The 17,905-nt window shown below is 33.9% G+C and overlaps 1 protein-coding gene across 5 annotated transcripts in view; it reads left to right on the top strand.

Annotated features, from left to right (window-relative positions):
• The window catches only part of LOC108732668 (protein sidekick), a 153,848-nt gene that overhangs the window by 123,295 nt on the left and 12,648 nt on the right, over window positions 1-17,905 (top strand). For all 5 annotated transcript variants that reach the window (XM_018463591.2, XM_018463590.2, XM_018463589.2 and 2 more), the window contains exons 3-5: window positions 14,168-14,344; window positions 16,145-16,361; window positions 17,191-17,504. In XM_018463591.2, coding sequence (XP_018319093.1) covers window positions 14,168-14,344; window positions 16,145-16,361; window positions 17,191-17,504 — 708 coding nt within the window. The remainder of the gene's footprint in view (window positions 1-14,167; window positions 14,345-16,144; window positions 16,362-17,190; window positions 17,505-17,905) is intronic.

Below are 17,905 nucleotides of genomic sequence, written 5' to 3'. Positions count from 1 at the left end.
GTCCGAAATTGAAATGAAATCAGGGTAGAGAAAATATTCTCACATTTCACAAATGGTAGTCTTAGAAGGCGTCCATGGACGCTACGATGTCTACTACGGTTGGCGGGAGGTCTCATGGTGTCGATCAATGGCCATATGGATCTGCTTGGTCCATTACAATTTATAAAAGAAAAATTATGTTACAGTAATCATGGAGCTGGGCGATTGTTACATTTAGCAATCAATTATTCCGATTGATTGATCGCCAAGGAATCAATACCTATACGGTACTTCTCGTTGATTTGGAATCATGAAATTTGGCAAGAGTTATATCTTATAGCACAAGTAAAGGAAAAAATCGAAAACCGTAAAGGATGGGTGTCAATAAGATAGGTATATTTTCCCCTGAAGAATTTTTGGTTTTTATTCATGTATATATTTACTAAGGGTAATTGTAATTAAGATAAACAAATAAAATCAAATACTTTAATATGTATATGACAAGGAATAATCATTTTTTCAGGTAAGCAAATCAACAAAACAAATTATATTATCATTAATTAGTCATAAAAATGGTAAGAATGAGTTTTCGCTATTATTATCAGACCACTGTGACATAGCGGCGTCTAAGATGTAGTTACTGTAATTGACCACTTAAGATTTTTTTCTTCCAAGTACCTGTTGTGTCCTAAATATCAGAGAACTGCAGCTACATGTGCACAACAGCCCACGACTCGTGTACGTACTTTACACTGGCAGTACCATCCACAAACTAGTGGAGAAAACAATTATTATATTGAATCCATGCATTAGGTATATATTTTTGAAGAATGTCGCGATTGTAATTGAGCACTGATTATATCATTTCTTTCCTTATGAACATACAGCTCATACAGCCCTAAATCATTAAACTGCTGTTACCACTTACGTATACGTTCGCGCAACATATGAGCGCACTGGACCAACACATATATTATTGTTTACAATATGCTACATCACATATGTAAAAGACAAAGTGTTGGGCTGATTGCGCTGATGTATAAAAAAAATGTAAAAACTACTTGAAATAGTTCTCTAAAATACTCAATTTTAAACTAGAAAAAAAAAAACGAAAATAATTATAAAGGTAAGAAATATTACCCAAAACGCACGGAGTATATAATCTAGTATTGAAAAACTATATTAATTGGGTTCTATGCTATTATTGAATTTTACGTGAATTACAGGGGAAATTGCTTAGATTATTGACACCCATCCTTTTTGCCTTCATTCCGTAAGTCTCATCTGTCTATCACCAACCACCACCACCACCTACCCATTCCTATGATTCCTAAAAAAGATACTTTCACCCTATCTTCCAGCTGTACACTAGAGCGAAGGTAGGAAAAACTACCCACCTATACTAACATTAGTAGCTGGTGTGGATAACATACGTTAGTTTTTTTATTATTGTTGAGTATTGACACAGTAACATGTGTTAATGAAATTGTAAGAAGGAAGTTCGGAAACACTAACTGGGTGTCAAAATTAAGAAAGTTTTACGAATGAGAATGAAAAGTCGAGGGGAAAGTTATAAAGTTATATGCCTACTTAGATAGGAAATACTGCAGAGATAATGAACGGCGTCTACCAGAGGAAATTAATTCGGAAATTAAAATTTATGGAACCCTTCTCATAGTAGTAACGACAATATAATCAGTGTATTTTTGAGATGTGTCTATTCACTTTTGTAAATCTATTTGATGTATTCGTAGTGCTGATAAAACTGTTAATCGCTTGCATAAAATAATTCTCGTGTTCTTGACATACTTTTTAATATTCTCTATCCTTAGTACAATAAAATAATAATCAGTCGCTAATTCAAGCATAATAAAAAGTTTTTCCCTATAATTGTGAATCGTTAAATCCTAACTACATATTACAATTTAATAAAGCATAGTTATTCTTTATTAACTCTTTATTAGAGGTAGTGATTGTAAAAATTGAGCTTAGCGAGAATCTAATGATAAGCCTATATGGGGGCAACAACCACAAGGATTTTTCAAGGTATATACTAGGGTCAATTGAAAAGTCCCCGGCCTGACACATAGATGGCGGCACCAGAACTAAATCCATATGATTTTCAGTTAGTCCTAACCTTCAAAAGACGCGTCTATAAATTTGACGGCTGTCGGATCATTAGTTTGTGAATTATAGCATTTTTAGTGAAGCAACTTTTGTTATTGTGAAAAAAATGGATAAAAAGGAATTTCGCGTGTTGATAAAATATTGCTTTTTGAAGGGAAAAAATACAGTTGAAGCAAAAACTTGGCTTGATAACGAATTTCCGGACACTGCCCCAGGAAAATCAACCATCAAGGATTGGTATGCTAAGTTTAGACGTGGTGAAATGAGCACCGAAGACGGTGAACGCAGTGGACGCCCAAAAGAGGCTGTTACGGACGAAAACATTAAAAAAATCCACAAAATGATTTTGAATGACCGTAAATTGAAATTGAATGAAATAGCAGACACTCTACAGATATCAACGGAACGTATACATCACATCATTCACGAATATTTGGGTATGAGAAAGCTCTGTGCAAAGTGGGTGCCGCGCGAGCTCACTTTTGACCAAAAACAACGACGAGTTGATGATTCAGAGCAGTGTTTGAAGATGATCACGCGTAATAAACCCGAGTTTTTGCGTCGATATGTGACAATGGATGAAACATGGCTCCATCATTTCACTCCGAAGTCCAATCGACAGTCATCGGAGTGGACTGCACACGATGAACCCGCTCCAAAGCGTGCAAAAACGCAACAGTCGGCTGGCAAGGTTATGGCGTCTGTATTTTGGGATGCGCGTGGAATAATTTTCATTGACTACCTTGAAAAAGGAAGGACCATCAACAGCGACTATTACATAGCGTTATTGGACCGTTTGAAGGACGAAATCGCCGAGAAACGACCGCATTTGCAGAAAAAGAAAGTCCTGCTTCACCAAGACAATGCACCGTCTCACAAGTCAGTGAAAACGATGGCAAAAATTCATGAATTGGGCTTCGAATTGCTTCCGCATCCACCGTATTCTCCAGATCTGGCCCCCAGCGACTACTTCCTGTTCTCAGATCTCAAAAGAATGCTCGTTGGGAAAAAATTTTCGTCGAATGAAGAGGTGATCGCCGAAACTAAGGCCTATTTTGAAGCAAAGGACAAATCGTACTACAAAAATGGTCTCGAAAAGTTGGAAGATCGCTATAATCAGTGTATCACCCTTGAAGGGAATTATGTTGAATAAAAAAAACGAATTTTACTGTTTTAGGCCGGGGACTTTTCATTTGACCTGTTATGTTCTAAAAACAGTTAGTGACTTCCTTGAAAAGGCGACACGTCTTTTGCTGCAATAGTATTTTCAAAAAGGGAAGGAATGGAAACTGAATTGAGCAAATAAATTAAACTTGTTGACTTTAAGATGGCTTGAGATTGAAGCATTAAAATTAAAGTTTCAGCGCATAGCATGCAACGGAAGTTGCCCGCGCATCGCATAACTGCCAACGTCAACTGCCAACTGTAACCAAAACCACTATTTATTTATATTTTATTATTTATATTTTATTTATATGACTATATAAGTATAACTTTTAGCTTACATCCTTTTTTTAAATTGATTTCAAGAGATATATATTCGATTCGAGATGCAAGTTGGGCGGTGAGTGGGTTCGCCCTCTGCCATTCCTTTTTATTTCCGTCAAACAGTTTTATCTCACACGTTCTCAAATAAAACTTGGTCAGTAGAAGACTACGAACTTTCGAACACACTTTTATAATCGCTAAGCCGTCGGCGACGGCCCCAGAGCAAATTTGCTGAAATTCCCAAAGGGTTTGCGCGTAAGTAGCAAATCATCCAGTGCTAACTTGACGCCTATATATATTAGTCGAAAAGCAGCCCACATTAGCTATCACGACACGGTAATTCCTTGTAAGTAACTAATTGTGTTTCAGCACCAGATGGCCCGTCTCTATGCAACTTGCCTCATTAATATTGATTATAATTATTACTATTATTAACTAGAGTTTGTATTTGGGGCATTCTATTGTTAAAACGAATTAATTAAATTGTTTACCGCAACTCTTGGGTAAAATATTTAACTAAGAACACTTTGAAAATATCAGAAGATATCGTCAGTATACTTACAGCTTAAGAAGCACGTGTTTGCGGTTTTGTAATTACATAACAACAAAACTAGATAAACTGTGTTAGTCGTTATCATCATAAGGTCGTCTTAAATCTAGCTGACCACGCACCACTTTTCCTATCCTTAGCTAATCTTCGCATTTCCTTAAAACTAGAACATCTCACGTCCTTAATTATTATTTCTGAATAGCAATCTCACCTTTTAACTCCTATTTCTGCTTCTAATATGTCTCCAACTAGCTCTTAAGGCCTAGGAAGGTTTCCTACCAACCTGTCTCGCTTATTTCTATGCATAAAGATGGTTTAGAAAGGTTCATTTTGTTTTTTTTTTTTATTTTCCAAATACACATATTAAGGATAATTTTTTCTAAATAAAACGGTTTTGTGTTTTAAAAAAGTCAGATATTAGTGACATTCAGCAAATGCTACAATACAAAATTATTTTGGGCAATTTTCTTTAGTACATTAGATAAACCAGAAGTAAGGTACCATTGCAGAGCCATCCATCCATCCATAAATACACGGTTCTCTTTTCGTAACACTTATTTAATGTACTTTCAACATTTTGTGGTACTTGCTATTTCAGTATTAATTTACATATGATGTTTAATAGCAAATAAGTGTACCTACATTTTAGATTCTATTTTTTTTGTCTTTCTGACAGTCTTTTCCGCCTTTTTGTCATTCCAATCCTAAATGGTCGGCTAATAGAGTCGAAACCTATTTGAAAACCGCTTGATTGATGTATTATCGTTATTTACCCATACATAACGCGTTGTCATCCTGACAAATAGTGGTCTAAATTTTTAACAACACGACGGAATGCACTAAATTATAATAACAAGGTCATTTGTTTGTGTAATTTTGTGTCAAGTTGATTGAACTGTACATGATGTTAATGTCCTATAAAATTAGACACATCTTTAACCATTTGTGAAGAATAATCAACTTTAGGTCAATCTCTACATCACTTAACTCCCGTTTCTGCTTAATATTCCTCTAACTGGCCCGACAAAAGTGATTTATTTTTGTCAAAAGCGCTATTTCCAACGTGAGTTATCTGATTTCCAAAAAATCAGCGTTTTCTTGTAGTTTTTCATCTTCTGTTTTTATATTAGTTCTAAGTCTACTTTTACATCCTTGACATACCATATTTTTGTTTTATTTTTATTAATTTTAACACCACACTCTGCTCAATATTGCTTTCGTTTTATTTCAAGCTTACAATTAGTATAACTTCTTCTTGCTAGATGCTAATAATGCAGTGCTACGTTATCTAAGCATGTTAATCTTTTGTTCCATCTATTCCTAAAGCTGCTCTGTCTCTATATTAATCATTAATAGCATATCAGAGATACAAATTAAAAAGTAAGAAGTCCTTATCTAACTCCCTTCTTAATATTTCTCAACAATGTTGCTCAAATTCTGCAACTACCTGTTATATAAACTGTATACCACTCTTCTATCCTCAAATCTTATTTCTCCGTATACAGGTACAAATTACCAATCTTTCTGTCCTCCGCCTAACCCTTCTATCATTACTACTTCCCTAACCAATTCCTACATTTACTTTCAAACAATTCTTTAACCTTACAATCATCCCTTCCGTAATCCTATCTTTTTCCTACTCTTATTGCCTCAAATATATCCCAGTTATAATTTATATCCAGTTTCTTTCTCAATGCTTCTATAACATCCTTATTTTCTATCCATGTTTCGCTTAATAATACTATTTCATGTTCCTTCATGAAATCTCAAAAACCACTATCATTCTTTCTCCCTTCATTTTCCCCACCTGCCCACCTATTCCCCACGAAATGTCCATTTTCCTTCTTTTTAACCAATTCTTCTTTTTAATCATCCCATACCCATACTACCCCATCTATTGTTATTTCTTATATCCAACCTTCATTACCTTCTTTCCAGTTTTTTCCTTCACCTCGTTTACCTTTCGCTCTAAAAAATTCTGTATTCTTCTCTCTTCCATGGTCATGTCGTCTCTTCTACCATTTCTAATTATCTGCATCTTATCTTTCCACTTCTCCATCTTTACCTCATATACTTTCCTTTTTAAGTTTCCGTACCTCCATTACCTCCATCTTCCATCCCGTCTTCTCTTTGTTCTGATTCGGATCTAAATCCGCATCCAGCATCGGAGATGGAAGAACCTCTGAAGAAGCTGGCCACTCGTACTAGTCAAACGCACGACGACCTTTAGATCCAAATTAGAACAGCATCAATTCGTCCGCGTTCCTCTTCTTTCTTTTAAACTCGAATGGGTCATTCTCTAAAAATTTTTCTACTCTATTTTCAATCCTCTGTGCTATTGTAGTTAAGAGTTAACATACGAAATAAAATCTTGCAGTATTCGCGCCTGTAACTTTCAAATTTGACAAGACAGGCCCTATCTACTTCCTCGGAAAACCTGAACTTTTCCCTTTTCCCCCTTTTACTTTAGACATGATTAATATAAAACTCTATGCGGTCAACAAACCGTGGATGAAACTCCTTCAAAATTCGTATTTTTTTCTCGAGTTGGCGTATACATCACGATTCTAAAACTTTTCCAGATAAAACTATACAGAAAAAGCGACTCGTATGATTTGTTACTCGTGCATAAGCGCTGGTCCAGTTTGTTATTCCATTCGTTCATTTACGATAAAGCTTCACGTCTCTGTTCAGAATTCATATACATACGTTCATTGAATCTCCATGAAAATAAAGAATTTTTCGATTAACGGAGAAAGCAAAAAAGTACAAAACATCGGTACATTAATCATCCGATAAAATGCATCAATACGGATACATAGCTATCTAGGATAACATTTGGAACAAACGCATCCCATTTCGCGAGTTTCTAACACCAATGGGGTTCAGTAGTTACTCTATTGATTTTTTATATCTATGTAATAAGAATAGTTCAGAAAAAGACAACGTTAAATTAATTAAAGCTTTCATGTACATAGAGACTGTCAATTTATTATAAATGATATATAAGCACCGGGTAGTGCGTTTTTGTTTTGGCCAACTAAAGAAGTAAAAAAAACGAAAATAACAGTTTGAAGGTTGATCTCGTATTGCTAGCGACACGCTCTCGTCCTTCAAGCAGAACGACATACATCGGTAGGCATAGTTTTTCTGGTAGGAGCAATTCCTCTGTACAAAAGTACTCCTAGAAGCGCTTCTAGTAGGACAACTGCTTATACGTTCTATCATTAAAAGTAAAGATGAATATCGCAGTAATTTGTACGACTGCAACTTATTGTTACTATAAATATTTGCATATTAATTTGATTTCAAAAATTCAGAAGCCTTGGAAAATAAGAAGGTGGTGTTTGTCAATTATAGAGAAATAGTAGATAATAATTTTATAGCGTTTATGGCTTTTCTCATTGTGTCTGCAACTTTGTTTCTATTCTTTAAGATATCTGTCTACCTCAAGAAACAAAAATAAAAATATTTTTTTTTAATATTTATACATACTGGTCACTCCAGAATTATCACATTACTTTAAAAATTAAACAAATCTTGAGTGACCACTATAAATTGGTACAGCTACTTGAAATTTTCAGAATATTTACAATTTTAAACGTATCTAGAGAATAGTAGCATCATCATCATCGTAAGGTCGTCAGCAATAATAGCATTACAAAAAAAAAATCAATTTTGATTACTATTTTGAAAATTCTTAAAAATCTTAACTATTTTGTTAAATTCAAGAGCATTATTTAAATAATCCTAACCCCTAACTGGGAATGACGAGCGACGAGGTCTTCCAAGAGTATCGTGTACACATTTGCGAGACCCCTCTATTTCCGCTTTCGCTTGTTTTGGCTCGTGCCAGGAGACCGTTTCTAGACCGAACGCTCCATCAGGGACGAGGCGAGAGGTCCTAGTATAAGGTAGGGACACCAAAAACACACTCGCGCTGGTCCGGTAGTCCGGTCTGGGAACGCCGAGTGGCGAGTGTGGACGGCTAAAATTATTATATACACTCGGTATTGACGCATTCAACGTTTATTATACTTTTATAATGAATGTACTTACTACTTTTCACTTAGTTAACCAAATTTAGATCGAGAAGTAAAACGGAAGACTAATATAATTTCAGAGAGAAATATTAAATTACAGTTTAATCTTTCTGAATACTACTTAGGTTTGGCGCAGCTAATTCCTCTCATGATGCAAAATTATGGAATTATCTGACAAATTAAATTAATTAAAGGATGGAAATGTGCCTTAAGCTCAGTGCGGGTATCAAGAATGTTTTCGGTTAACCGGAATTTTTAATTAATAATAATCACCAGTCTTAAAGTTTTGGTTTTCTTATATTAGTTGGTACAGTAAGTGGTATGTATTATGCGTCATCGACAGTGGTCCACATCCTTCGTCGTTAAAATTTGGACCGGTTATACTAATATACAATAATTTCCTACATCATTCAGCAGGAGAGGTGTAGGTATATTTTACCATAAAATCTTTAAACATGGTGTATTTGGAGTAAAAACCATAAAAATGATTAATAAGACATATCAGTAAACGGTAGCTGTACACAATTTGTTAATAATCGCATATGTATTTCATTACTGGCTTCCTCAATAATTTGTTTCCCTTTGAAGCGTACCCAGAAACGACTTAAAAAAAAAAAACGAATAATAACCAGAACACGCATAGATGTTACGTTTCTGCCATACATCCGTTCATTCTCTTCACGGTTCGATGTTTATGCACATGTACATACATACAGGCATACAATGTATCATCATGTTTATGAAAAACGGTGGTGTAGAAGTGCTTCAGAACATATGAAAAGATTAATGAAAATGTGAATAAAGTTCATGAAACTGAATTATCATCATCTTTATCATCGTCATAGGACTATAGTGTTTCACGAACTTCTTGTTCTTACTTTTTGGATACCAGTCTGGAATGTTTTAAAATAAAAGATGAAAGAAATTAATGTGGATAACTGTAAAAAATATAAGATTTAAACCTGTGATATTCTGATAAATGCATGACGTGCAAAAATTAAGTGAATATAAGTATATACGCATGATTGTCACTTTTTATCAAAATCATTTTTATAACGAATTTAGAATCAGATTTGGGACTCCTCAAGCTAACAAGAACAAGAAATAATAATTATAAAACCCTTGCTGGCAAGACAAGAATCAAGCTAACAAAAAATGAGAAAGGTAAGAAGTAAATTAACTTCTGAAAATTCGTTAGCCATTCGGCAAAATAGGTTTATAAATCTTCTGGAAGTTTTATTACTCCAGCCGTCACTTTAAATAGCTAAGACTATACACGGAGAAAATGAAAAGCGAAAATTTACTTCAATATTACAACGATACTTACTATTTGTCCCACTAGTCCGTTGCCTTGTAAGTGAAAATAATAAAAATTAAAATTTGAACCACTATTTGTACAAATAAAATCCCAGCAGAGATAAATTTACTAGCTATTTTAATTGATATTACAAATTAAATTGTAATAATTAAGAAATTTCAAATAATTTTTAAAGAATATAGTTTCTAGTGAGTTTCTTTGTTTTTGTACGCCATTATTTAGTTATCTGCTGTATTGTTCCTTTTTTATTTTCTAAAAATAAAATTTGGTGGATGCGTCTGGACCTCTGTAATTGTGAATCTCTGAATTAAAGATACTTGTTCTTTTAAAAGCAATTGAACTAAATAGTTAGCGATAAAATCAGCGGAATCAGAACTTTGTCTCTCTTAATTTGGTAAATGCAATTAAATGAGTAGTTAGTTCAATTCGATTTTCGCGATATTTCGTTCTAATGGCGCTTGTTCTCTATTATAAATCAGTAACATCTCAAGCTCATTTACATTCCTTTTTGCCAGTAGCGATTTTGTTACTTTAAAATCTAGCTTCGGTTTTTCATAATTCTTTTATTGAAAAACACTAATAAATATTCAAATTAGACAGCTAACTGTAATTTAAATTGTTGTGTTCTTAATTAACATTTCAGGTTTTCTGTATAAATAAAGTCTTACGGATTTTAAAAATGTAAATGTCTAAGTATCGATACATTTTAAACGAATTTATAAAAGATTCACACGTAATTATATTCATGTATTTCCATTTATTGCTTCTTAAGTTTGCAATTGTTTCATTTTTTGATTGATTGTTTTTCAGTTTAGAGGTGCATTTTCCAATTTTCAAAAATAAAAATTACTGTTCTTGTTATTTTAGTTTACGTATTTATCTGTTAGAATAGATACACGCAAAATTCCCCTTTAATATTTGAATTGACATGAAATTTGGCACGTAATCAGATTTCAAAGAAGTACGGATTAAGACTAATAAGTCATACGAAAAAAAAATATAATTTATTTAAACGACATCCCCGCCTAATCATTATAATCTAGCACAATCTGCCACATAAGATAATTAAAACGTTTGAGAGCAGGATTTTAAAAGTTTTGTTAAATGTGTTTAATAGTTTCTTAATAAACAATATAAAAATTTTATACCGAATTGCGAAGTAATAAGGGAAAACCAAAATTAATTCCTAATACCAAAGAAAAGTACCTATATCATTCATCCAGCTTTCTCTTTTGATAATTAATAAGTATTACATATTTGTTGGTATTAGTGTTTTATGTATTTATTTAAAAAATACATAAGAATTCTGTACTATACAAAATCAAACTACGAAAGTTTTAATTTAAAAAATATTAATAGAACACTCAAAAGTATATCATCTGAACTTGATGCCACAGATTGTCAATAAATTTTGTTTAAAATTATTATTAATAAAAATTTCAGAGGTAAAAGTGAAGAATATTTTTTGACTGAATCTTGACTCTTCTAAAAGAGATATGCTGGCATCTATATGATCAGTCCTTTTAAGTTGAACTCTGCTTATCACCGTTTTACCACATTGTTCACGTTTTTATTCATAGTTTATTAATTTTATTACATTAACTACGAAGAAATTATTAGGCCATTTTACTTTTCCAATTTGCTACGAAAAGTGATCATTGATGATAAAAATATTCGTACCATACAAATCTCTAAGTAATCCTTCATGAGGGCTTTCGTTTGAGTCTGCATATAATTCTTTTTGGGGTTTATATTTTGATATTTACCTACACCTAGCAAATTTAATAAAACCCCTTTCCCATATCACACATATTAGATGGGATGCATTGAAGGTATGCAAATATAAGTATATTGCGCTTTACCAAAGAGATAATTCTTGTTATGGACGTGTTACTGTAGTGGTAGGGAACTTTATATTAAAATTTCTATTGCTGTTCGTAGTTTACGTTTTTCTTTCTAAGTTGCTTGTCAATTCGAGAAGGGTATCTTAGTTTCTGACATTTCGAAGCAGTAAACTCTGTCTTTTACTAAATTTTAGAATTTTACCTGCATTATTTATGCAAAACTCTCTTTCTGAGGCATTATTTATTAGCTAAGTGAAATACGCGCAAACTCGTATAAGAAGTTTTCAAGAAAGTTCTCTCGTAGGTTGTCTACTCCTTTCCGTTTAATCCTGCTATGTACGGCATATATTATATAAATTAGAACTTTAAAAGTAATTATCTTAAGACACTTTCCATAACTATAAATTGTCAAGAAATATAGATAGGTAGATTGTAGGTAGCGTGAATTTTTCTCATTTTGTAATTGCATTTTTGTTCATGAGGACAGACTGACTGGTCTTTGAATCTTTAGAAGCAGTTTTCTTTTTCATATATAAACTGTCTTCGGTTATTTATGTTTATATAATATTTTATAATAATTGCTTATTTGTATCACTTATTTGGGAATGTTCTCGAGTTTTTTGGAAAAGAGACTTCTGGAATCTTCTCGTAATTCTTTTGTATTGAAGTCTTGTATGTAACATATCATTGGCTTATAAGATGAAATGCTTCGTGTTTTTTCTCTACTTGTGCTAAGGTCTTCTTTTATAACAAACAAACTGTAGATTTTGATGACAAGTATTTAAATTTAATTTTTTGTTTATGAATATGAAAATCGACCCAATTTACACAATAGTCGATAATTGATTGCATTTGTACGCCAATATTGAATTAAATTTGGGACAAAAACATTTCGGAATTGTTAACAATTTCCTTCATTTTCCCCACAATTATACGTATGTACATACATGATTACATATGAGTTTATATAGTATAATTGAAAAGAAATTTCAATTTTCATTTACATATTTAGTGATTACAAAATATGAGTGCATGTTTTATTGAATTCCAAATGTACAAATAGATGTTCTAGCATTTGGTTTAAAAATGATTTTTTCGCGGGAGCAGTTTTTAATTAAAATAGTCTGTTGTTTTGCACACGATTGCGGTTGAGGTTGATTGATAGTTTGAAGTTGTAACAGCTGATAGGAAAAACCGATCGTTTAATTTTCAAACCATTAAGCGCTTACTTATCTCTTCGAATGGTAGATAATTGCAAATTAAACACAATTCGAAATCCAGATTTTGTTATTTTTTTTTTTGATACTGTTGCATTCGTCTCATTCAGCAGTCATTAACAGGATAACGTTTAATCCGTTGGAAGACCTCGATGAAACGTTTTTCTCTGGTGAATTCTGTTGTTGGTAAAAAATAATGCAAAAAAATTTGACGTGATCAATAGCGTGAAAGGAATTTGAAGCAATTTAAAAGCAACAGTGTAGAGTCAGCATTTTTTGTAGATTCGCAAAGTCATTGTTTCCTTAATCATCACTAGTCTTATAAAATATGTTTTTTTTTTTTTACTGATATTCAAAGAAGAAAAATTACAATATAATTAAATTTATGAACCTAACTATATGAAAATTAGTATAAGATGACTTGAGATAAGGGATGATATCGGTGGTATACAAAAAAATATTAGAGAAGACTTTTCATCTGCTTGTGGAAAACTTTGTATGACTTTAATATGTCGTAGAATTTCATTGTGATGCTATTAATTTTTCGGTTTCGGTTGTATGAGTTTTAATTTATCTGCAAAGCTCACGAAATGTGGACTTAAAATGAAAGCCTTACGACTGAAGTTCGAAAGATCGATAGTGTTACAATAACTATAGGGTTCCACTCAAACGCTTATAGGTTCCGTTCGTCAACGCTACAAACGCTCACGGCTCCCTATTAGCGATCGGAAATTTATATTGAAAATAAAAACTGAGTAATACAAATATGTTTCTAAATGTAATCTTTATATGTTTTTGTTTTTATTTAAATTTATATCTTATGTGTATAAGGTTTTTATAACAAGGGCAGCGACGCACCTTGTGCATGAGATGTAATAGGTGTGTAATATGATACATTCCACCCCCTCCCTTAAAATGAGATTCTAGGTGTTCTACCGAAGGGTTCCACAAGATAAATTATCTCAAAAAAGAGTTTCATTGGTTGACAAAGGTTGAAGAATTCAGCTCTAGATTATATGCTTATAAATACATATAGCGGTCAAAATGATTACCGGTTCACCTGACTATCTTCAGTTTCTTTTTTTCATTCCATCCACCTTCCATCCATTGACACGATTCTTAAAAAACTTTTGGGTGTTTCATTTCCACCAGCCAGTAATGCTGGTGGGCGGGCAGTGTCTCCGGACTATGTCGGAAGGTAGGGCGGAAGGCCCTCTTCAGCCTGCTTTCAGAAATCGTGGGAATGGGTGGGTGGTGGTTCGGGTGGGAAAGATGAGACGGACGAAATGAAGACAGACGAGAATGAAAGATTATCTGTGGAATATTACTGCTTCAGCATTTGCCTAAGTGATCCAAGGAAACCACAGAAAAACTTGGACCAAGGCAGACGGACCCGGAATCGAACCGGCGTCCTCCCGAATACTAAGCAATGGTCTAGACCTCTAGGCCATGTCGCTCGGTGACACGATTCCTAAAAGGAGACTGAACATAGTCTTCTGCTATAGATTGGAAGGACTATCCGCCCACCATCAGCATAACTAACTGGCACAAGATTTTTTCCTAAAATTACTAGTTAAACGACTGTTTTTTCTTTGTTTCAGGATATCCTCAACCTCAGTACAGGTGGTTAAAGGATGGTGAACTGCTCACCGACCTTTCGACGGAATCTTTCTACCGGATTTTGTCGGCAAAACACGAAGATGAGGGCAGCTACAGGTGCATCGCGTCGAATAAAGTTGGTTCAATTGTCAGCGAAGAAATAAGAGTCAGCATCGCATGTAAGTCTTATAAATAATTGGTTTGATTGTTGCATGGTTTATCAACCTCCATACATTCCCATTGATACCGGTACCACACGTATAATACCCACACATACGTATGCCTACACTGCAGGGACAGCTTTTGATAAAATATTGCGGAATAACAAAGTTACCGTTGCGCTATTGTTTCTTGTACTACGATTTACAACAAATTGTTTCAAAAATTTATAAAACTGCAACATTTATATGCTGTAGAGTTAAATTTATAAAAAAAAGTAAAGTTCTAATTTTTGCTTGCAATAAAAATCGGTAAAATTCTCTGTATAAAACGAAAATTATAGGGTTGTTCGGAAAGTCATTTCGTTTTTTTTGTGGAAATGAAAGACAGTTTTCGTATAATAAACAAATACTTTATTAAATTATATATTGACCGTTCTGGTCCAACACCTTTTGTCATCTTTCTGGTAGTAGCATAATTCCACGCTCATAAAATTTTTGGTCTTTGCTGGCAAAAAACTGATCGAGGAGGTTTTTGACCTCCTCATTTGAGGTGAAGGTTTTACCGTCTAAAAAATTTTGGAGTGACCGGAACAAATAATAATCCGATGGTGCCAGGTCTGGAGAATATGGTGGGTGTAGCATTGTATCCCATTCAAGCTGTAAAAGCTTTTGGCGAGTGACCAAACTTGTGTGAGGTCTCGCGTTGTCTTGGTGAAACACTACACCTTTCCTGTTGATTAGTTCTGACCTTTTCTGTTGAAGTGCATCATTCAGTTTGTCCAGCTGATGACAGTAGACTTCCGAATTAATCGTTGTGTTATCCGGTAAAAGCTCAAAAAAAAAAACGATTCCTTTAAAATCCCACCAAACAGACAGCATCACCTTTTTTTGGTGAATATCGGCTTTGGAAATGGTTTGAGCCGGTTCATCTTTTTTGCTCCATGACCTCTTGCGTTTGACGTTGTTGTATACAACCCATTTTTCGTCCCCAGTGATGATGCGCTTCAAAAACGGATCATTTTCGTGACGTTTGAGAAGCGAATCGCAGACGTCAATGCGGCGACACAGATTTCTCTCTGTGAGAACATGGGGAACCCATACATCGAGCTTCGAGGATAATCCCAGGCCTTTCAAGTGGTCATAAACTGTTGAATTTGATAAATTTAACCTCAATCCGATCTCACGTGTTGTTATTCGCCGGTTCACATCAACTAATGCCTTTATCGCGTCTTTATCAGCTTCAACCGGCCTTCCCGAACGTGGTGCATCTTCGACATCAAAATTGCCGGATCGAAATTTAGCGAACCAGTTCTGGCACTGGCGTACTGTCAACACACCTTCTCCATACACATCAGTCAATTTCTTTCTGGCTTGAACAGCATTTTTACCCTTTCTGTAGTAAAACAGTAAGATATGTCGAAAATGCTGCTTATCGCTCTCCATATTTAAAAGGGCACCAACCAAAAACTACTGCGTAGAATTAATTGGAATTTTTCACACACAAGCCTTGCTATATGAGCTCTCAAAGCATATAAAAATTATACGGCTTAAATGTGATGTTGGGTGCAAAAGAATACAATTAAATCCTCTGTCGGGAAAAAACGAAATGACTTTCCGAACAACCCTATATTTTCGAAATCTTAATAATTATCCTGTAAAAACAAGATATACCATACAAGTAGCCTACCACACAATAAATTATTGCGGTGAATCCACCAATATTTTATTACAAAAAAAACATGGTTTATCCTAAACACAGAATACGTAACGAGACAGGGCTTTTGTATATTACTCACTCCGTTTCTATTCAAAAACTAGATATGGGAGTGTTCAAAATCCAAACGGAAACATATGTGACAGTCGAGGCTGGACAAGCTGCAATATTAGATTTACCTCCAATCGAATCTTCTCCCGAACCAGATGTTACCTGGCAAACTGATAAGGGACCTGTGCCATATGCGCAAAAATATGCCAAATCTAAAACTAATCAATTAATCATTTTGTCAACTGACCCATCCGACACCGGGGCTTACAGGTTTGTCTCAATGACACTTAATAATTCCAAAGATAACAAATAAACTGCAAGTTGTTGTTGCTTCTTTTATTTACAAACGGACAGAACAAATTAAAGTGTTGTCGATAATTACCTATTTGTGTTCATGTAAAGTTATCGTAGACGTACTTATTTATACAAATTACATTTGAACAAGTGCTTACACTTACGATTAGTAAAATCAGAAGCCATATGAACTTTGATCAACGAAACCTTATACGTACATATTTTACCTTTGTACTTTCGTATTTTAAATGGATTTCTAACTTCTACGTGTTTGTTAAAATATAATATTATATGTATTTAAATTATTATACAGAAAACAAATACTACACTGATGGTGGTAACCACCAGCTTATTGAGTACAGCGTTGCGGCTCATAATTTTTACCAGGACCGGAATTGAATTTACCTGTACTTTTAACAACGTTTTTCGAACTTGATAAGCTTTCTGACATACAATCGTTTACTTAATCTTCATGTTTTATAGTACTCTGTCATCTCCTGCAAGCGCTGCACTTATTTCTATTACACTGTGGATAAATAGACTAAACAAATTGACTGCGTAAAAAGTTCAGAAATTCAGTATGGATATTTGATACTGTCTTAACTTATTGTATTTTTGGATCACGATTCAAAAAAGAAACTTGCAGTAAAAAAAAGGTAGCATAAGTTTTGTAAAGAAGTAGATTATGTCTTTTTTCAAAATATCCGCTTGATATTTAGATGGATACAGTACAACACTTGCAGTTTTAAAAATATCTTAATAGAATAGCTACTGCTTCCAAACTTTCCTAATTGTTTAATATTAGGGCTCGCGCAATTAATACTCAAGAAGGTAAAGAAGAAAACAGTGCTTTCATTCGATTAAAAGTAGAAGAAAAAGATTCGGATACATTTGCGGAAGTAGCTCCTGAAATAATAATTAAACCACAAGACGTCGAAATAGTAAAAGGTGCGGGGCAGACAACCCTCGATTGCATAGCTAACGCTCGACCTCTTCACGCCCTCGAAACGTTGTGGTTCAAAGATGGAATACTTATAGAAAATAGTGGAATTTCGTACACTTTAAACGACCTATGGAACAGAAGCTTAACTTTAGTTTCAGCAAATTTAAGTCATACAGGTGAGTTTTGCTAATTTTTGTATAAATAAATAAATGATGCGTTAAAATTAAAACTGTAATAGTTGCTACAATTTTATTACCAACTTGTTACAAGCTTATAAATTGTGTACAGTAGAAGTACTTTATTCGCGGGGTATACGTTTCATAAATATGCCGCAAATACAGAAACCGTGGATATGGAACGGTAATTAGGATGGAATAATAGGGGATACGTGCGAAGGTTCCAAAATAAAACCAGTATGTGTCTAAATAAAATCAATGTATTAATAAATTTGCAATTAAAATTAATCGTTATAATCAGCTTTAGGCAAGAGTTTAAAGAATTTAGTAATTTTTTTTTATTTTGAATTTTGAAATTAGTCCACTCGGTTACATCTTTTATAAAAGTCGCCCCGGCACGG

This window comes from Agrilus planipennis, unplaced genomic scaffold (assembly GCF_000699045.2).
Source record: "Agrilus planipennis isolate EAB-ADULT unplaced genomic scaffold, Apla_2.0 scaffold56, whole genome shotgun sequence".
Lineage (NCBI taxonomy): Eukaryota > Metazoa > Arthropoda > Insecta > Coleoptera > Buprestidae > Agrilus > Agrilus planipennis.
The sequence above is the reverse complement of the archived record's forward strand: the minus strand, read 5'-3'. Positions and strand labels throughout refer to the sequence as shown.